This window comes from Petaurus breviceps, unplaced genomic scaffold (genome assembly GCF_028583685.1).
Source record: "Petaurus breviceps papuanus isolate PSGF00001 unplaced genomic scaffold, PetGlider_PUasm1.0 90784, whole genome shotgun sequence".
In the NCBI taxonomy this organism is placed as follows: Eukaryota; Metazoa; Chordata; class Mammalia; order Diprotodontia; family Petauridae; genus Petaurus; species Petaurus breviceps.
Window position 1 is genome coordinate 9,360,622 of NW_027187345.1, and position 22,550 is coordinate 9,383,171.

The window sequence follows — 22,550 nt, forward strand, 5'->3', positions numbered from 1 at the left end:
GCGCCCCACACTACATTAAGGTACCCTCTGTATGCCCCCCCCCCCCCCGTGAAACGCACGCCATGCTCCGAGCTGCATCCAATCAGAGCTGCAGCAGTGAGCGCGTCATCCTGTTCTTCCCCAGTGATTTGCTTATTGAATAAAGGTACATTTTTTTTGTTCACATTTACCTGTTTATTAAAATTGCTGTCAATGTTCATTAAAATAAGCCCTCCTCTGAAAATAAGCCCTCTGGTGTTTTTCTGTCCAAAAAAATTAATAAGACAGTGTCTTATTATCGGGGAAACACGGTATTATAATTAGAAAATAATTAGTTCTGTGACTTTGGACAAATCACATTATCTCTCTGAGCCTGCCTCTTCCTCTGTGAAATGTGGGAGATGGGATTCAATGAATTTTAAGGTCCCTTCTATCTCTAAATATATGATTTAGTGAAGTTAGTTAAGGAGTATGAAGGGCAATAGATTAGGCAATTAAGAGGTCACAATTGTGAAGAAGAAATTTCAGAAGAGATTCCTAAAGTGGCTGAGATGATGTCTAAGAATAGAATTTAGATTTCTAGGTAATGGCTTAAAATACAGGAATGACAAACTCTCTGCCACAAGTGCAGTGTGCCAAGGTTGGTAGCATTTGTCTTATTAGAAATCTAATAAAAAGCTTCTTAAACAACAAAGGGGGAAATGATACCTGTCCATTTAGGTTCAGAGTAGCAAAATGAAAATGAACAGCAACTGACAAAACTAATCCAATAGGATTAAAAAAAATGTCCCAGAAATGAACCAATAGCATAACCTACTACCTCAAACATCTGTAACAAAATCAAAGTTTAGACCACAAGCATTCACCACAGATCCGAGCACAAGGAGGCAAATTTGATCATACAGAGAACTGCAGGGTTGAAAGTCTTAACTAGAATATGATCCTTATTCAGAACAGGAAAGGAAAAAGTGAAACAGGATGGAAAAAAAGTGAAAAGGGATAATCGTGAGGAAATCCAGGAACCAGATTTGGGAGATTTGGGGTGGGGGTAAGATTGTGCAAAAACCAAAGGAGGAAGAAGTGGAAGTGATTTTTGTCATTTTGACTACTTGATAAAAAATTGAGTTCAAGAAATAGGTCACTATTATGCATAGCAGCATAAGATAATAAGTACCAGAGTTAAGTGGTACTAGACCTGTAATTTTATTGATACAGGGAATTTTCAGTTGAGAAGTTACCTTCCCTGCAACTTGTAGTCTTAAAGAACTGCCTAGAGCACTGAGATCAAGTGATCTAGTCAGTGTAACACAGCCAATAAATATCAGAGGTGGAAGAGTCAGAACTTCCTAGCTTTGAGGCCAGCTATCTGTCCTTTATACCACACTGCCTTTTAAATAGTAGTGATGACTCAAATTCTCCAGACATTGTGAAGCTTTCTGCTAAAAGAGCAGTCAACGATTTATTTCTCCTAATGATAATTTTATCCATCAAAATGTAGAGGAACTGACAAAGAGAAATCTCATCTACATCTGTGAATTCAAGTCACCTTGATGAACTATGTCCTCAAGTACCGAAAGACCTGAGTCATAATAGTTGATTCCTAAATGACCACTGAAAATGAAAATTGCTGCCAGACTGAAAAAGGACAAATGTTTTTTTTTAAACAGGGGAAGAGAACAGTCTGAGATTTATAGGTCAATGGGCTTAATTCTAAGTTGGGTAAATTCTAGAATGATCAGACATGGATGGCTAGTAAACAGCTAGAAAAGGAACCTGCTGACTACAAATAGCTAGCACTTTTTTAAAAAATTTTTTGCTTTTTGGAGGGCAATTGGGTTTAAGTGACTTACCCAAAGTCACACAGCTAGTGTGTCAAGTGTCTGAGGCTGAATTGGAATTCAGGTCCTCCTGACTCCAGGGCCGGTGCTCTATTCACTGCGCCACCTAACCTCTCCCAGCTAGCACTATTAAGAACAGGTCACGTTTGAGTAACCTTATTTCTCTTTCTTGCCATTATTACAAAGCTGGTTGATAAGTAGAATATTGTAGATGTCTTAGCAAAGCATAATAAAGTATCTCATATTCTTTGTCTAAAAAAGGTGGGAAGATGTCGAGTACTAAATGGGACTGAGAGGCTAAATTCAAAGGAATCATTAATCATTCAAGGTCGGCTTGGTTCCTTGACTGAGTATAAGCTCCATGAGAGCAGTGGCTTTCACACTTGGGGGGGGGGGGGGCTATTCTCAGTGCCTAGAAATAGTAGGTGCTTAATAAATTCCTGAATGCCTCAAGGACTTGCAACTGACTCTGTGCTATTTCCTATCTTCACTTAGTGCCCTGGACAAAGTTTAGATGAACTCTTCAACGAATTCGTAGATAGAAAACTGAAAACAAGTAACACCATAGTTAAGTCAGATGATCCAAAGATCTTAACATGCATATATAGCCTTGTGACCTTAAGACAGTGGTGTCAAACTAAAATAGAAGCAGTGGCCATTAAACCATATGTAAGGATCCCTATGGGCTGCATACTGACTTCATGTGAATTTGTGGCTTTATATGCTTTACTTTTATTTTGCCAAGTACTTCCCAATTATATTTAAATCTGGCTCATTGCTGGAGTGTTGTAGATCTCGTGGAATGATGGACACCTCCAATCAAAGAGGATGAAACTTAGAAATTCTCAATTTAGATAAAAAAAATGAACTTTACAAGTACAAGATAGGGAGAGATGCTTAGACAACAGTTTCTCTGAATAAGACCTGGGCATTTTAATGAGCTGCCAGGTTAATTTGAATTGGAAGTATAACATGGACAAGAAACCCCCCCCCCCCCCCAACAAATTAATGATCTCCTTGGGCTTCATAGTGTGTGCCTTGTCTTAATCAGAACACACCTGGATTACATTTATATGGGGGCCAGTTAAGGAAAGATAATGATATGCAATAACATACCCATCTAAGGTTGACAGCTGGGAAGGTGAAGAGTTTTGGATCCATGCCATTAATGTTGGTTGAAGTACCTAGAGATGTTTGGCCTTCTCAATTGTAAGCTGTATTTAAGCATCTGAAGGGTTAAAGTTCGGTTCTGATTAGACCCTGAGGGCTGAACCTAAGAGTAAAAGGTGAAAGTTACAAAGAAGTAAATTTACATTTGAAGCCAGGAAAAACATCCTGTGTTATCCAAAAGAATGGCTTGCCTCAAAATGCAGTGGGTCTTCCCTCACTGGAGATCTTTAAGCAGAGGCCAGGTAAACTTACTGTTTAGTATGAGAAAATGGAAATCATTTTCAGATACAGGTTGGACTAGCTAGCCACCAAAGTCCTTTCTAACACATTAGTTTGTATGGTCTAATTTTGTTGGGGAGGGGGAGGGGAATGAGGGAATTTAAAAGTTCCAATACTTAAAGGAACCTTTGTGTATAGACTAGATTTTCTCTAAAAGTTTTGTAGTTCAGAATATGGTAGTTCATAAAAATGAAGAGGTTACCCATAAAGAGGGTTAGGGTAGCTCTGGAAACCCCAAAATACCAACACGCCGGGTCCTGCCCAATGAATTCAACTCAAGTCTTCTCTCAACCAAAGAAAAGTTAAGTTTATTTAAAAGCTGGCTTGCATTAGACACAGAGTTAAGTCTGTGCTAGGTCATTCTAAGGCACTCTCACTAACATGAAGACAATTCGGGGCATCATATATAGAAGGTTGTGATTGGAATCTAGGGGTGGTCTAGAGGAGAAGTTTGGGGAGGGTCTTCAGGAGGAGTTAATGAGGTCAATGAGTGATTAAGTTGCTGGAGGCTACAGACAACAAGGTGGGATAGGCCAGTTCAAGGGTGGAATGATATTTTGATAGGCTCAAGAGTGAGAAATCAAGTAACAGAGGAATGCCAAACAGTTTTGTACTTAGAATATTATAAATGATTTAACAAGGAAGTAGAAAGATATTAAACGGTGGGCTCAAAGGAAGGATTAGCAGCTTTGTGCCTCTAGAAATAATTTCTCAGGTGAAGTTTGTTTGCTGACTATACCATGGAGATAGGTGCAAAAAAACCTTCTGGACTGAGTGTTATAATAGTTTTGTTGCATAGATGATGTGGGAAAGAAATGTCTTCTTCAGGAGAAAAACAAGAGCTTATTAGAATGTGAACAGAAGGCCAACAGATTGAAGTATATCTGCAAGATCAGTTTTAAGTATCAGACAAATATGCAGAGTTGACAAACACTGAAGCATTTCCTTTGAAGAAAGTATTTATTTTCCTGGAGAAGGTAATTTGCCTGGTATGCTTCATCATAAAAGTACATTTTTTAGATAGCTGGACATTTTACAAAAATATAAAAACACTTTTATCCTTCATGTTAACCTTCAATAACTTTATAATCTTTTCAATTAGAAACTAACTTCGGAGTTAAGTGAGAGAAAGGACTCAATTACAGAAACTGCAAATCTGATCCATTGAAAAGTTGCCCCATAGATTAACTCCAGAGATAAATGACATAAAACTTACCTTTGTAATTAGTACTGCTGATAAAAAGAATTTAAAATTCTTAAAAAGTTCACAAAATGGCAAAACCCCACGCATAATTCAGATGCAAATAGGAATCTACTGCTTTTCTTCTAGGGAGCTTGGAGAACTTTAGAAATCCCACCTATCTCTATATCTTTGTGAGGTGGGTAGGACACTAACATTTTATTTCTACTTTAAAAGACAGGGATTTTAAAAGCCTACAGAAAGAATACTAGGTAACTTTCCTAAGGTTACACAGTAAATTAATGAAACCTGAATAAGGTTTCAACTTTTCTGGCTCCCAGAGTCCAGCAGTATGTCTATCCAGTAGACTAAGCTGCCTTTAATGTTTATTTACATACATTTATATGTATAAGTAGCAGTTTTAAGGGAATTGTTACTGGGCTCAAGATTTCCTAAATAGTTACATATAGCAATTCATTCCTTCTATGTAACTATTAGTCTAATTGACTATAAGCCAGAAATGAAGAATAATCATTTAATATACTAAAATGACACATTACTTGACATTTTAATACAAAATTTAACTATTAAAATTGTCCTTTAATGTCAGATTCCTAAAGATATTACACAGGTAGAAAATACAATTTAACAAATACAAAGCTGCTGAACTGTCCTCCTTCAGAAGAGGTATTTTATTTTCTCCAGCTAGCTCAATTACATTTACCCATGTATAAGTTACTTGACTTAATAGGTAGTCTTGAGCCATTTAATCTTCAAGTAAAAGGGATATTAATAATGTAATTTTATTTTTTAAATTAAAAATGTTCTGATTCCACTTGATATATGTAGAGATGATTAGAAATAGAATTCTTGTATTCTAGAATAGTAGAAATACAATGAGATTACAAATATTGACACAGACTTCACATTTATCAGTAATCTGTTTAGCTGCTGCCTCTTAAACAAATTACTGGTTTAATACAATTGAGACCATACAGCCAACTCCAATTTAATTAAGGGATGAATAAGTTCTCTATTTACTTTTAGCTGTTTCACTGTTTGTTAGTATCTCTGCTGCTGTGTGACAGGGATGGGAAAAACTGATGAACTCAATTTTCCCACATTTTAGTGCAGCATTGGTTTAAAAAAAAAAGGTAAAAGGTTAAAACTAATGGTTAAAATAAGTTACTTTTTGGTCGATGTATTTTGTGAAACTGCTTAATTCCTACCTTCCCCCATCATTAAAATAGCCAAGAGGAGGAGGTAGCTCAGATTGGTCATTCATTTAAGAAAAGCAGCTGGAATTTCTAAAGAAATGTATTATCAATTCTACCAAAATTGAAAAAAAATCCCACAGATATCGACACAGAAACATGTAGTATGAAATGCATCTTAGTAATACGTGCTAGTTGTAGGTAGATAAGAGCAAAGCTGACAAATTTCATAGACATGTTTCCCTGAGAAGTCTAAACAGTTCACATCAACTGCCTAGCAATACATTTTTAAATGCAAAGAACACCAGAACCAAAAAATAGTGATGAGAAACAAAAAGGCTCCAATCTTTCCATCTCAGGTTTACACTATTACATTCCACTTTTGATTCAATAATTTGCAAGTAGTCTAAAGACTTCAACATATGCTGGTATCACCCTCCCTTACTGCAGAATGTGTTTCCTTCCTATTGCATTTCAAGGCAGATTTGCCCAGTGTTTTTTCCAGTTCTATTTAAAAATGTGCTTTCTTTTATCACCATCTTAGAGAAATGCTAATTCTGTTTCTGTTCTCAAGGTCAAGAAAGGGGTTCACAATTTTTGGAAAGTCTAAATTTTCAAGTTATCTCCACTGAAATTTAAGTGACCTGAAACCACTTAAAGGATCTTAAGATTTAGAAGAAAATCATCTATTTTAACTCCATGTCCTTTTAACAGCTGAGAAAACCAAGGTTGCCCAAAGGTGCAACACTTTTCTAAGCTTACAAAGAGGCAGGAACAGCAACTGTCCAAATCGAGATGCGAGCCTGGGCCGCCTCGTACCACGCCCAAGGGCTACTACTCTGCCACACTGTTTTTCACTTACTTTCATCACAGGGGTGAGCCTCTAAAACGGGGGAGAAATACAAGGAGAAATTGTATAAATTAAGGCTCCCTCCACAAATCATTGAAAAAGAGACTGACTATTCACTGTCCTGGCTCATTTAAAAGATAAACAACAGATAGTTTTACAACCTTCTTTTTCACCTGTTGTGGAGAAAGCTGGGCAAATGGTCTGATGAAAAATAGTCTAAGAGAACCAGTCTAAGATCACAATATGGAATTTGTGCATTTCGATTTCTTTTCCTGGTTCAAATGCTTATTTAATACTCCACTGGAGTACACTTACCCACTGTTCTACAAGGTTAAAAACAAGTCACAAAATTCAACATTAGAATATAACTTTTTTAATTTTTATAAATAACTTATCTGTTACAAAGACAGTTTGCCCATCTAAATCACAAAACCATCAACTCAAGATATCCAAATTAGGTTTTATTAATAAAACAGGTAAAAACTGATTTATCAATCTTCACATAGAACTGCAGATGAAGCTGAAAAAAAAAACAAGGCCTCATTTTAAAAACAAAATGCATCGAATGCAAGTGCTTTGGTTCTGCCTAATTACTTGGGATTGTCATATTTCTTCCCATCTACTAAATGCAAAGCCTTCAAAGCCAAGGCTTTTGCATTCACTTAGACTGCTTGTAATAATCCTGTTCCATTTAAAAATGTCCACTCGCAAATGTTTACTGTGCATTGACAGTGTACGTTGTCTCTTGCCTTTTGCTACATTTTTGTACTTCCTTTAGCCTCATCCTAAGTGCTGCTACAGAATTCCTTTCATGTTGTCCTTTATAAATGCATACTGTCATTCCTTTTGCTTGATTTCATTCAATTACATACATTCCTGATCATGTGAGTAGTTTTCCTTATTAAAAAAAAAAAATCAAAGAGATGCTTGAGGTTTGCTTCAGTGTTCACGTCTGCTTTTTGGCTTTTCCTTTTCCAGCTTTTCTTCTGTTTTCCTAAATGTGGCTAGCCTCATTTTATAAATATATGTGACACTGCCACCAAGTCAGGTTTAGAAACCGATTGCCCAAACAGTAAAATATTTAAAGTTCTCTCAAAAAAAAAAAAAAAAAAGGGGGGGGGGGGGGGGGTTGTTATGTGATGCAGTTGCTGGTTTTGATATTGTGTATACTTCCTCAATAAATATCTCTTGAAAGTTCTGCAACACCCCAGGCGGATGAAGCAAGATTATTTTCGTTGCTCTCTTGGTAGGCTGAAGATAATCTGTTGTTTTAAGTTGCCTTGTGAAGGACAAAACACTGTTGAGTCACCCACCATAAAATTCCTTGTACAGAGTGAACTAAATGCATAAATCTTCCCATATTTCCTGCATTTTTACCATGCTGCATCTGCAGGTCTTCACAGTACAGCATTTGCAAGGGCAAGGCACAGAATGAGTAAAGTTATTTTGTGCAGAGTTTCATTTCATTAATGCTCTTTTTATTTTAAGGCATTGCTTCTCTCAGATAAAGCTTTAAAAAAGGACATGATCGTGCTTAATCACTAAAGGGGAAAAAAGAAAGTTAACAAAAGACTATTACACTATACAAAGAGAAATACAAGAAAATAATAAAGAAAAGAAGTCATTTAAAGCAGGCTCTAGAGCTATGTACAGTAAGAAAAGCAAGGGTATTTCACCATTTGTCCTCTACAGACAATGCACACTGTTTCCCTTCTCATTTTTAGACATGACTGGACTGATGCTAACTTCACAGAGTAGAGATGTTTTCAGGGAAGACAAAGACAAGGCCAAGAGTACCACAGAATTGTCAAGTTCTTCCCCTATCCATTGGCACTAAGTGGCAGCAAACAGTTTAAATAGTTAAAATCTTGTTCCTTTTAAATTTTTTCCATCTATGTAGTGTTTCACTGAAAGCTTTAAAAAAAAAAAGCTACCATTCTATTACTTTCCCCTGTCAAAATTCAGTAGTGACATAGGGGGAAAAGTTGTTTTGGGAACACCCAAGTATTGAACACAAGAGTTATCCGTAATGGAATATTGGTAATACTGTACATGGTTTAGGCAGCTGGCAACCAAGTCTTTCAGTAGATTACCTTTCATGTGATGAATTTCAACTGCCTGCAACACAACACTGAGGTATTATTATTATCTCTGCGGGCTGCCATTTAACATAAGCAAAACACCATCTTGTCACACCTCCAATTTTGCAAAATCCTATGTATCACTGAAATATTTTTTTCCCCCAATGACAGAACTTGAAAATCTGTTAAGATTTTTTAGAGAGGATATTGGGCCTTGTGGCTCAGAAATGCCTTGGCATCTCACACTGTTCACAACGGATTAAGGCTGGATGATTCAAAAAGGTACAGGCAGTACAATTCCATTGAGCTCCCTCATCTTCCTCTGTGTCTTGAGATTTTGGTGTTTTGGCAACGGGCCTTTGATCTGCAAGAAGCCAAAATACTTTTAGTTAGAAATTAAAGGTAGGGAAGAAAAAATACATCACAAGGTTTTTTAAAATACTGGTTAATTTAATATAATGTTGCTATTTATCATATAGCATCAATAGGTTAATCAAGTTTAACCACTACCTCACACTGTGCCATCCCACCCTTTTCATTCCCTTGCTTCTTTCTCTGGGGAACACTACCATTTATCTAAATGTCACAGTATCCTGTGTGTGTGTATGTGCGGGGGGAGGTGCAGGACATCATCTCCATCCCTCTTCCCCCCTCCAATTTAGAAATTGAAAAGAAATAGAGAACAATGGTCAATGAATTGATTTATTTTGCTTGGTTATGCTTACTTGTTACGAGTTTTTTTTAATTGGAAAAAGGGACTAGAAATAATTATGCCAAAAAATAAAAAGAAAAAAAAATCACTGAAGCTTTTTCAAACATTCTTAAAGAGAAAGCCAAGTGGGACAGCTTTGAAGCTGGTATGCTGAATTTATCTTCCTTTAAAAATTCAAGCTGTACAGAATAGAGATTTGTGGATTCACATATTACCCTTTGTGGACTGTCAAGTTCAAAATAACTTCAAAGTAAAAATATTAAAAAATACTTTATTTTTCAACATTTACTTCTATAAGTTTTAAATTCTCTCCCCCCATCACGCCCCAAGACAGCATGCAATCTGATGTATAGGCTCTATACATATATTCCTATTGAAACAAAAAATATTAAAATTTAAAAAATGAAACGTAAGCCTCAAGCAATACATTTTCTATCAGTTTTTATTTACTTTAAAAATGAAAATAAACAAAAAAGGCATTTTTGAAATGGTTCTAAATTAAATGAAATATTATAAAAATGTGTCCTAGAGTAAAGAAAGTGGTACAAAATTTTTTCTATTATTTTGTTTTGTTCCTATCAAAGTATCCATTTGGGACTGCTGTGTGTTGGGAAGAGCCACTACCACAAGAGGTGCCTTATTCCTCGTCTTCTCCCTTTCTACTTGGCTGCTTGACATGTCACACAGGGTTTGAAGGAGATAGAAATCAACTATTCCAACTGATGAGATGGAGGACTACCAGGCCTTAGCATTTGCCCTACAGCTGAACTTTCTTTTATATGTTGTCTACTCCAATTTCTTCTTGAGAGCAGAGACCATCTTTTAATTTGTTTCCCCACTGGCAAAATTCATTTACAGATTAGTGAAAATAAAGATGTCATTTTTTCTCCCATGCAGGTTTATGGACTCTTGAAATTTATCCCCTAATTTCTTGGGGGGGCGGAGGGGGAAGCTGGGAGGAACTCCTATGACTCCAGGTTAAGAACCCCTGATATGAAGAGTTATCTATGTTGTTGGTTACATAAAAATGCAAATAAAAGGAGAATTATAGGATGATGACCTTAAAGTGTGCTCAATACATAGCAAAATAAAGGTTTCTCTTCTCAAGATGAATATAGATTTTCTTCTTATGACAGTAGGACACTATATGTAGTACACTGAACCTAGAATAACTCGAAGCTTCATGTAAAGGTAAAGATCTCATTATCAATACATTTAATAGATTTATTCTGAAATGAAATATCTGCTTAAATCCAGGGGAAAATACAAAGTGAATTGTACATTCAGGCTGCTACATATAACCTAAACTGATACTAACTCTTAAACAGATTTAAGAAGTAAAATTTATTTCATGAATAAAAAGAAAAATAACTTTGCCTGAGAGCAATGGTACTTTTAAATGTATCTTAGAGCAAAGGCTTAATTTTTCTTTTTAGTTGTATTCATACAAAAAAATTATTCTATTTCTAATGAAAATATATAATATATAAATTGGTGTGCTTTTGTAACAGAACTTTATAAAGATCTTTCTACAGTGAAAAAATTCTTTCAAGCTTAATAATGAAAAATGCTTCTTATATTTTTTAAGTGGCCATGCCTATCCAAATAACAAAAGAATTTAAATTTTATTAATAAATATTTTGTTCATAAATAATACATACTTCATTGATAATAACAATCAATACCCCTTAAGTCTCGTACTGGCAACAATATGATTCTGATACCTAAATTATTAAATTTTCTGAGGTTGCTTCTCCTCTTTTAATCTCCATGACAATTATATTTCAGCTCTACTGAACAATGAATGATGAAGACTAGGTATGCTTGCATTATTGGTTATTCACCAATGTACATCAGAACCAAACACCTCCTGAGGTTTTCTTCTCGGGTGGCCATGTGTATGGAAATTTACAAGTTCCTAATGCCCTTAGTCTCAACGACACCAGACTTCTATGGTTATATTAAAGCACGGCCATTCAATATTTTTCTATAAAGCATTCAAATACTATTTAAAATGGCCCAGGGAGATAGCATAACATAAAGATTTATAGTCTTTTTTAGCTAAGTAGGTAATGGAGAGTTAAAAGTTGACTAAAGTTTGTGTATAGATGATCATATGCCACAAGAAGAAATCTGACTGTTACATGAGGTATAATTTTCCCTCATCAAGTATGCTATTCTGTCAATGGAGAAATATTATTTCCTAAGGTTCAATTCTGAATAAAAGAAAAGATATGAAAATAAAATATAGTATTTAGGGTAGGCCTGATTTAGGGTAAAGATATGAGACAATAAAAACGATATTTATTTTATATTATCAAATACCACAAAGCTCAATTTAATAACCAGGAAGCTCTCATATAAAGCCTATTGGTATACAAAGGACAATTAAGAATTTTTTTTTTCACTAAGAGGAAACTAATACTTTGTTCAAATACAAACATATTAATTTTCAATGTGGTAAAGTTCAGCACTATCACAAGCTATATTAATTTGTTACATTACTCTAAAAGCAGAGAATGTATTTTTTCTAGAATATGAACACTGATGACATGCTAGACAATCTGAGGTATTTTGACAAAGAAATAATGGTGTACTTATAGAATGTAATAGAAAACATGCATGGGGAAAAATCAATTTTAGAAGTGTCCTAGCCAAAAGGAGTAGATATTGAGAAAAAAAAATTACCATGTAATCCAAAATGTGGTAAAATACAAACTTTTGAATTCTCATTAACATAATAATGAAAAAATTCAGATTCCAGAAAATGAGTGTTTTTTTTCCAGCAGCCATAAGAAGCACCTTGTGATTGTATTCTATTTTCACAATACACAATTCTCCACTTAAGGCACAACAGAAAATACTATGCTAATTCATAGCTGAACCAATATTGGCAGAAATAATTTTGCATATTTCAGTACTAGATTCACTATTGGAAACTCACAAGGTTTTTAGTTTCTGTTCATGAAACTTAATAGGTTTTAGCTTCGGTGGAATAAAATACTTAAAGATGATTCTAAAACCATTAGAAAACAGCTTCCTTCTTCAAGGATAAGTTTTGAAGTCAATTTTGCTGCCTCAACTTCACCTGCACATAAAAGCAAGGACATTGTTTATTCACGGATGAGTTCAAGTAAAGCAGTTTACTGTCCCAACTAGTCATATTTTCAGGGTGACTATGGAAAATGGCAATTGACTTTTAACTGCCACTTAATTTACCTCTATTATTTTCATTCTTTACTTTCTTATTCTCCCTGATGAGAAAATCAAATATTTGTATGTAATAAAATACTCATCTTTTTTTTTTAGCCTATGATTTTAAAAGCCTAAAATATCTTATTTTAGCCACTCCCACATCTACATACTTTCCTTATTCTTTCAGGATCCATTTTATTGTTTTTCTGTTGTAATTCAAACTAAAAATTTTCACTCACTGACCTTTACAATTCTTTGCTACATAAAAAAGGCACAAATTCTTAAAATATATATTTTCTTTTAAGAAAATTTTCATTGTAGATTACTACTTTTTGTGTGGGTGCATATGTATGCCCTGAATCTTCAGAACCAACTATTAATTGTGGGAATCCTTTCTAGCGGATACCAATCAGCATTTATAAAGCATTAATATAGGGTAACAGGATTTATAGCTGTATGGTGACTTAGAATCAACCAACTTCCTCTTTTTATGGCTAAGAAACAGTGAAGATCAGAAAAAGGGAAACTTCTTAACCACTATCATAGCACAAAGTTGATCTAGAATCCAAACTCAGGGACCCCAACTTGAGATTTGACTCTTGTGACTAGGCCACCGATTAGCTAATCATGTCAATAAAATCATAACATTACAACTTTATGAAATTGATGAATAAGCCAGTAGTCTGCCTCACTTTATTTAATACTTACATTCCTGAAAAAGTATATCCAAGTCAAATCACATTTTAAATATATTTTGGGGGTTCACCATTTAAAAGAACCAATGAATCCTTTAAAAATACAAATAAGCATCCCTATTTTTTTTTTTTTGCTTTTTGGAGGGCAATTGGGGTTAAGTGACTTGCCCAAGGTCACATGGCTAGTTTTTGTGTTAAGTGTCTGAAGCCGAATTTGAACTCAGGTAGGTCCTCCTGACTCCGGGGCCGGTGCTCTGTTCACTGTGCCACCTAGCCACCCCTCCTAATTTATTTTAAATAATCAGATTCTAAAAACCCAAATTTGGGAGATAAAGGCAGTGTTGATGTGACATTTCAGAACCCAAATTTTTGCAATTGGTGAATATCTATTAAGACTTAATATTTGGGTAATATATAGTAAAAACTAAATGCATGCAAAAGTTAAAAAATGTATGGTTAGCTGTATGAACACAACTCTGAAAATTTTTCCCCAAAATCTAAAACAGGAAAAATCCTTTTAATGAATTCACCAGTAATGGAAATAGATTAAAGAATATGGTGATCAACTGATGTGCTCCTAGAGCAGAAGTTGCTAAAAATAACGTGGGATTTAAAAATTTTGCTCTTTCAAGGTAAGACATTTTTTTAAAACTTACCTTTGGGCTTTGGTGGTACAGGACCTACAAATCCAATATTGTCATAAAAGTTATGAATTGCGCTGGGATTAAAATGTGGTCCTGAAACAAAAGATAGCTTTTTTTAAAGCTCAAAAAATACATTTAAAAAAAATATTCTTTGTAATCATTAAAACATGAACACTGGTAATTTTTTTCATTGATTTCAAATTACAGTCAACTCTCAGTGAAATTTGAGTTTACCCTTAATTTCGAATCGAGGGTAAACATGGAAAAGATCTTCTAAGAAATGAGGTAAGAGTAGCAGAATTGGAAATAATCTGGAACTCAAGCTTTAGAACCCTGCTTTAAAGATTACATTTTAAACTCCGACTGTTTTGACTTCCTGTCCTACCAGAGCTTTTTCTACTTCTCTAACTGTAAGTTTAGGCTTATACAGGGCTAAATGAAATTATAAACAAAGTTATTCTGTATAATATTTGTTATTTATTCTGAGAATATGTAGAAAACACGTAGTAAATAGAGGAAAAACTGTGTACCATTTGTAGAGCTATACATTTATAAGTAATTTATTTCTTTCTCTCTTTTAATGCCAAATAAAATTCTGATTAAAGAAGAGGCCTTTGTCTTTATGTGTTTAATGGCAAAGGCTTTGAATGGTAAAAAAAAGAGGGAAGAGGCAAAAATAAATAAATGATTCAATATTTAGTAAATATCCTTTAAAATATATTTCTTTTTAACTAATTCTTCAAATACTCAAAAACAATGTACGAGAATAATCCTGTCTCTATATAAGATGAATAAAAAGTTAGCTTAGACCAACCATACAGATATTTTCTGGCAAGTTGAGAAGATAGTGGAAACGCCAATTTTCCTTACAGAAGTACTCCAGTTAAAAGTCAAATATTTAGACAATAGGATTATGAATTATAAATGATTTTTGTTTTTTTAGCAACAAGGAAAAAGTAAATTAATGAAAAGGGTTCAGATGATTATGCTTTGAGTCATTACTTTACCTCTGGCTTGAAAAAGATCAATTTCTTTGGTTAGACAGTCAATGTCAATCTGCAGTTGTCTATTACAACTTCTTAACTGCTGCATTTCTTCAAGCTGAAAAATAATTGCGTGTAAGATAAATCTCTGTTTAATCTTCAAATACTTTTCAAGTTAAGTTAGTCTGGGGAAAGGGAAGTCTAATGGAGGGTAGGAAAAAGGGAAAAAAAGGCTTTAATTTCAATTGTGTAGAAATAAGTCAACAATTTTTTTTTTAAAATAGAAGGGCACCTGGTATTATGCTAAAATATATAGATAATAACAGTTATGATTTAAACTTACTGAAGGAATTTGGGATATAGAATTCGATCTTTTTAGGCGCCTCCGAGTTAGGTTATTCTCCATTTCATTGACTTCAGATTTTAGTTTATCCAGCTTTTTCTTTTGAATCTCAAGTTCTCGTTGAAGTCGTTCCATCCTGGCCTTTTGGTGTACCAGTAAAGCTGCAATACATTATTAGTAAACATAAGATTCTATCCATATAATTTACTTACTAACGTAATACTTGAAAAACCCTGGGAAATCTTGGAAGCAGAAACAGAAATCAGTATTTTTGAAAAACAGTAAGATTTCCTTATTGATTCCAAATCTCTTCTATTGCAACAGGGACATTTTAAAAGCCAACAATATTTTAATCATCTAAAGTAAAAAAGTGTTTCAATTTATTAAAATAAAACAAATACTGGCTACTTTTATCATAGTTTGAGACCTGCATGATTACAATACTGACTCCTGGTGCTTCAAATCTAAGGATTACTGTGATCATTTAGAGAAGTTAAATACTCAGTCTCCTGAAAGAGATTATATAAATTTTCCACAAAGAAATCAATCTAATAAGCATTCAAGCACCTACTATGTGCCAAGTGCTTAACTAGACCTGGGAAGAGAAAGGCAAAAGACAAGAAAATAACATGCCTTCAATACTTGATTCCTAAACATATTGGGTCTGGTCTGATTCTAACAAAACACTCATTCTGGAACACTATCACTACTCTGATAAGTCACTTAATTGTGGACTTCAGTTTTCTCTTTCTTAAAATAGGGTAGGAGTGGGTAGATGTGGATTAATGTAGCAGTTCTCTTTTAGCTCTAATATTCATTGGTTCAATGCAACAAAATAAACCAATACTTTCTTTTAAAAATATTGTTTTTTCCCCAAGTATATATAAAAATAAGTTTAAAAACTCATTTTTTAAAATTTTGAGTTCCAAATTCTCTCATTCCCTTCCTTCCCTCCTCCCCTCTCCCTGAGTCAGTAAGCAATTTAATATAGGTTATACATGTGCAATCATGCAAAACATATTTCCACAAAATTAATTTCTTAAAGAAATAATCAATTACTATCCTGCCTGAATAGTACCATATAGTGTATTATAGTATCTAGATAATTAAGTGGGGTTTGACCTGGGATGGTACAAAAGCAACTAAGAAAATGCTCAATTAATTCCAAAGCTCAGGTAGGTGAGCTTAGGCAGTAAGATGGTACTGGGGCTAGAGTGATGGGTTTAGAGTCAGGAAGACCTAAGTTCAAATCCAGTCTTAGATACTTACTACCTGAGTGATTCAAGACAAGTTATTTAACCTCTGTTTGCCCTAGTTTCCTCAACTGTAAAAGGAGATAATAATAGCACCTATCTTGCAAAGTTGTTAAGAGAATTAAATGAGATAATATTTCCAAAAAGAGCTTAGCACAGGCTCTGGCACATAGAAGTTCCCATACATACATATATGCCTTACTCCCTTGCTGACCAAAGTATCAGACACTAACATAGTAAATTTACAGGTTTAAATTTCTCTCTGCTTTTTTCTTCCTTATCCCAAAGAAGAACTGACCACATTTGGAATATTACCTTAAAAAGGAAGTATGGAATTCTACTAGATATTAAGATTAATGAAGGAAAAAGAAAGATAGATTATTACCTTAAAAAGGAAGTATGGAATTCTATTAGCTACTAGATTAATGAAGGAAAAAGAAAGATAGGAAAAAGAACAAGAAAGGACACAAAGAAGAAACACTCACCTTCCATTCTTACCCCCAAATCCTTCATCCTCAAAATACAAACTTAGCTAGACAGGCCAGTTAAATCACGAAAAAGTCTAAGATTGTTTTTTTTTTAAAAAGTTATAATGAAGACCATTTAAATAAAATTGTATATATTTAATATCATGCAAGAACAAGTGAATAATGTATTATGTTTGGTTATGAGGGGACTGATCTTCCAACAAGAACTTTTAAAAATTTCTACCTCAAATAGCCTTGATGGGGAAAAGTTGGTGGCTAGGCACTCTCCTAGTTAAAAGGCAGTGGTCCTTGAGGTAGCTGGGAGATAGACAAAATGCTTGCAAGCAGGAGGAAGAGTGATGTTCTATGTGGGCATGTTTGAATCAAAGAATCCTGGAAAAGCTGTGGAACCAAAGCTGCAAAAGGCACAGTTTTTGGTCCAAATTAATATGCAAATATGAAAGAATATTTCAAATCTTTAAGGTCTTTAAGGTGAAAACTTTAGCTCAAGCTCTTATACAGAAGGATTTCTCAAAATAGGTGTTACAAACATTAGCAATACAGACCACCCCCAAAGAGTTATTTGGAGGTGAAGAATGCTCAGGGGGCTCTTACGCTGTTTATCATTCTTGTCCTCTTAAAAGTCTTCATCATCACCATTTCTGCCTCTTCACATCCAGAACAAAAATGTTAGCCTTTTATGACTAGCCAGTGAATTAGCAAATAAAGGGGGAAAATACTGTGAACATTGGTAGAAGCATTCAATATTTAATGGGGAGGGAATGTGAAGGCTAATAAGGGGGGGGGGGGGGGGGGGGGGGAGTACAAAAGGCAGAAGGAAGGGAGAGGAGAAAGTGAAATGGGTGGAGTTTAGAGAACTACATATAAGGACACTGCCACCGACTTTTCTCTATTCCATTACTTCCAAAGTGGAGTGGTATGTGTTGTGTGAAGCATAGGCATGCTTGGGAGAGCACACTTTTTAAGGACTGATGTAAGAAGAGGGAGAACAAGCACTACGTTAGCACATAGAGTGGGTGACACAAGGGCAATAGGGTTGTGGTGTCATGACCTTCATTGGTAAGAAATTAAATTGCTTTCACTTCTTTGCTTGAGAAAGGATATGTAATTTGGAAGAGAAATAACAAATGGCAGGGGTCTTTTTTTAATAGAAAGAACATTATACAAAACAAAATTGTTCAGATAGGCCAGTATTTAAACACAGAAATACAGGACAATCTCACTAAAAGAAGCAAAATGTAGACAATTAAGTCTTTTCCATGGGGAAGAAAGGTGAGGGGAGTAGAAAGGTAACAGCTGAAGATAATTATTTAAAGTCTGCTACAGCCTGACTTCCTCAGGGTCTAAGGACAATATAGTGATGATTTACCTGGGAAGGAGTTGTACTTACACATATCTATCCCAGTAAGTTTGTCTAACACACTTAATTCCAACTCCTACAAATATTTAGATTGATTTCAATGAGATGAGGATGGGCTACAGAGGCCCCACAATGTAAGCCAGAAACAATGAGAACAACAACAAAAGATGTAGTTAGGGGTTGGCAAATTTGTGGATTGTGCTGGTATACATACAACTTTGTTGTAATAGTATTTTGTCCACATAGCAAAACCTTGTAAATTGGGCTTCTTCTATTCTGGACTTCATGATGGTCAGCACTACTATTTTCTATGAAAAAAAAAAAAAAAGGGCATGGTATGCAAATTAACAGTGTAAGTAGGATCTTCTGGGGACCAAGTCAGAGGAATTATTACAATAAAAATTAAGGACCTATAATCTTCCCATTGAAGCATGGTACAATAGAAAAAATGCTGGGTTTAGAGTAAGAAGATCTAGATTCCAAAGGGCTCTGCTACTGACTACCTGTAAAACCCTGGTAATCAATCAACAAGTATTTAAATACCTATCTTCCATAAGTAGATAACAAAGTATAGACAGGGAAACAGAAAGCAATTTTTACGAAAAGTCCATGGATTGGAAAGGGTGGAGATTTGAGGCAGGGAGACCAAAAAAGAGGCTAGTAGAATAATTCAAACAAGAGGCAAAGAGAAATTGGACTAAGATGGTAGAAAGAGTGGCTGTTTAAGTGAAGATAAGAGAATGCATAATAGATAGTGAGGTAGAACTGATAAGATTTGGTGACTGGATGTGAAGGTAAGGAAGACCAGAAGAGCTGAGGATGACTGTAAGGTGCTGAACCTGAGTGATTCAAAGGATGGTGTATCCTTGACTGAAAAGGGGAAGTTGGGAAGGGGTAGGTTTTAAGGAGAAAAAAACAAGTACTATTTTGGAATGCCTATAATAGGACATACAGACCAAAATGTCCAATGGTCAATTGGTGATTTGGGGTTTGGAGCTCAGGAGAAACACTAAGGCTCAATATGAAGATCTCAGAATCATCTGCATAGAGGAGATAACAGAACCTTGGAACTGATGAGATCAGGGAGAAATGGGATGAGGGCCCTAGTCACCAAAGAGGACAGAGGAGTAGCTGGAAGGTTGGAAGAGACAAAAGAATAATGTCACTAAAAATCAGAGATGGTGGTCAACAATGTCAAATGCAATAGAGGTGAAAAACAAGGCTTGTAAAAAAGGCACTGATTTGTTGCAATTGGGTTGAGAAGTAAGAAGAGACTTAAGTGGTGGCAAGAAATAGGCATATTTTTTCCTTCTAGGATTAGGCTAAGGATGAGAAGACAGGGAATGATAACTTAGAGACTTGTAGGGTCAAGTGAAAGCTTTTTTTGGAGATAGAGACCTTGGAGAATGAGAGAATGAAGATTTAAGAGAGAGGGGAGAAGTTAAGTTAGGTCTCAGATGCACCTGTAAAATCAATTGGTCTAGATCAGGAATATCAAATTCAAACAGATGCAAGAGTTTTATCCTACATAAGGATCCCAAGGATGCATATTGACTTAGAAAACCTTATTTTGCTAAATATTTCCCAATTACATTTTAATCTGGTGTAAGCCTGCAATTATTGCTGGCAGCACGCCCAGTCTATGCTTGACACCTCTGATCCAAATGCCTCTAAAATCACCTCCAATTCTAAATCCATGTTCTTAACTTTTCACTCAGAATTACTAAGAATTTATTAAGCTTTTATTTCTCTCTAATAGCAATTTTTGGTTGATATTAGGAAAGGAAATAAAAAAAAAGATTATGGACAATAAACTCCTCTAAAAGACAATGAGACAATGTCATACTCAATTTTGTATTTCATACCTACTGCCTTGCTCAAGGTACTTGGGCCAACACTTACTGAATAAAGATGAATAGGTAATAAGAACTTTCAATCCTCTTTGCTATAAAAACAGCATTGAAAAGCACCTAAGCATTTGTGGTTTGTTTTATAGGTTCCTTGAACATTAATGTGTTTTTAACATGACTTATGAGGTGTTTACATGTATTTTAAAATGTGACAATAAGGTCACAAGTGATGGTCACTTGATGGGTTTTGGTTTAGCTATTTCCAAGGTACATATTAACATTCATACAACATAATAAAATCTTTTAGCCAAGAAAGTTTGAATTACACTATTTTGCTTTTAGTGGGATAACAAAAAGAAAAAAGGATTGAGACAAAAAAAGTATTTCATGATTTGTTTACAAATCCTTTTTCTGGCTATTAAAATTACCCAGATTCTGATAAATTTAAATACCTTAAAGAGGCACTAATAAAAACAACTACAAATGTTTACTAAAGGACACTTTTCTAAGCAATTTGGAAAACTTTTTAGTCATCTAGATCACAGATCTAAGGGCAGAGGAGAATTCAGAGGCCATCAAGTCCAATCCCCTCATTTTACAGCTGAGCAAACTGAAGCTCAAGGAGTTAGTTACATGATGTATTCAATATTGACCCATCACCTCCTCTCCCCCTTTTCCCCAGCAACCATCAGAGTTGGGAATTGTAGTTAGAGCCTCTGATTCTAGAGCCAATGTTCATTCTACTCTATCAGGTTGTTCTGGCATATTTTCTAACTTACTTTTTATTTAGGCATGAAAAAGCTTAATTAAAATGTCAATAATGTCAAATTCTATACTGGCTCCAACAGAATTATTAGAGAGAGAGAGAGACAGTATGCACATAGCCGAGAAATATTTTCTATTTTTTCCTTTGGACATTGCAAAGTACATTGGGGGTGGGAGGGAAGGGAGTGGTGTTGTGTTCAACAGAAGTGAATGTTGTTACAACTTGCAATGGCTATCAAATTTAGAAGGCAACAACATTTTCTAAAGGAAATCAGTACATTCTCTCTCCCACCTAGAGTTGGTGATTACTCTCAAATCAAAAAACAAAAACAAAGCAACCTTGTCATAACTCCTTGCTTTGCTTTCTTATTTGCAGATAAAGTGGCAACAATAACTTTTACCCACTTGTGATATGCAATAGAAAACAAAACTTGTGATATGGACAGTAGGTGAGTTTATGAGTTTTAAAAAACACCATTAGCATACTGTTTGCACAAAGTAGGCACTTAAAATATTTGTTGAACTTAACTGAATTATTTAAATGTAAATAATTTAACAAACGTCTTTTTTACTAATAGTCCAAACAGAACCTTTAGTCAAACTATAATGTACTACAAAATGTTTAAAATATACTATATATGTATATACATGTATATTACGATGTACAATACAAATTTAAAAAGTAAAAAATTAATTTCTTCAAAACAAATGAACACTTCAGAATAGTGATACTTATTTATATTTTACTGAATAAGGTTAATTCTCCCAAAAATGTGTGATTTCAATTATATTTTAATGGCAACACATTAAGATAAGGATCTATAAAAGATAATTTTAATAAATTCACATATAATATAGTGTTGAGTTTCAAAAAAGTCAGAAAATGTGATATTGGGGATTACAGTTTATCTCCTTTAATAAAACATAACAATTTATTTATATTTTATTATTACTGTTATTTTCAGCCAAGTGGAAAATAAGAGTTTTGATTTTTCAGTAGGTAAGTTAATTATGATAACAAGGAAGGATCAAAGCCAAAAAAAAAAATCCCCACTACTCATTCTCTTCATTTAAAAAAAGATACATATTAATAGTTTATCACTTCTCACTGTAATTATCATATAATCAACATTACAAGAACATTACTTAATACCAGAATGACAATTCTGAGCAGTAAAATGAATATATATATACAACTATTATCGAAATATTCTGCAATTTTGAGAATTGATACATATATAACATGTTTTCTTTCTATGCAAAAAGTTTATTTGCCATGGAAAGATTCTCTTATTAAGGTATGTAATGAACAATTCCTTTTTGATAGTGGATTTGGTTTAGTCTTTTGATTTCCTAGCTGGTGATTAAATTAAAAAAAGAATTCATTCTGCTACTTCCCACAATATAAAATGAGTTTCAAATAAAAGTAAACTGTAAGAAAATATTCTTTTGGGGTGGCTAGGTGGCGCAGTGAATAGAGCACCAGTCCTGGAGTCAGGAGGATCTGAGTTTGGATCCGGCCTCAGACACTTTACACAAAAAATAGCCGTGTGACCTAGGGCAAGTCACTTAAAACCAATTGCCCTCCAAAAAGCAAAAAAAAAAAAATATTCTTTGGCAGGTAGAGCCAGGAAAACCACAGGTAGTATGGGTCTCTTGTCTTAATGGAAA

At 34.5% G+C, this 22,550-nt stretch overlaps 1 protein-coding gene across 3 annotated transcripts in view; it reads right to left on the reverse strand.

The window, feature by feature from the left end:
• Nucleotides 1-6,867: 6,867 nt before the first annotated feature.
• Nucleotides 6,868-22,550, reverse strand: part of TAB2 (TGF-beta activated kinase 1 (MAP3K7) binding protein 2) — an 84,014-nt gene continuing 68,331 nt past the window's right edge. For 2 of the 3 annotated variants that reach the window (XM_069069714.1, XM_069069715.1), the window contains exons 4-7: nt 15,164-15,324; nt 14,845-14,938; nt 13,850-13,930; nt 6,868-8,955 (exon numbers count right to left, since the gene is read on the reverse strand). In XM_069069714.1, coding sequence (XP_068925815.1) covers nt 8,813-8,955; nt 13,850-13,930; nt 14,845-14,938; nt 15,164-15,324 — 479 coding nt within the window. In that variant the 3' untranslated portion in view covers nt 6,868-8,812. Of the gene's footprint in view, nt 8,956-12,247; nt 12,392-13,849; nt 13,931-14,844; nt 14,939-15,163; nt 15,325-22,550 lie in introns of all 3 variants that reach the window. The other variant, XM_069069716.1, reaches the window with a different exon arrangement.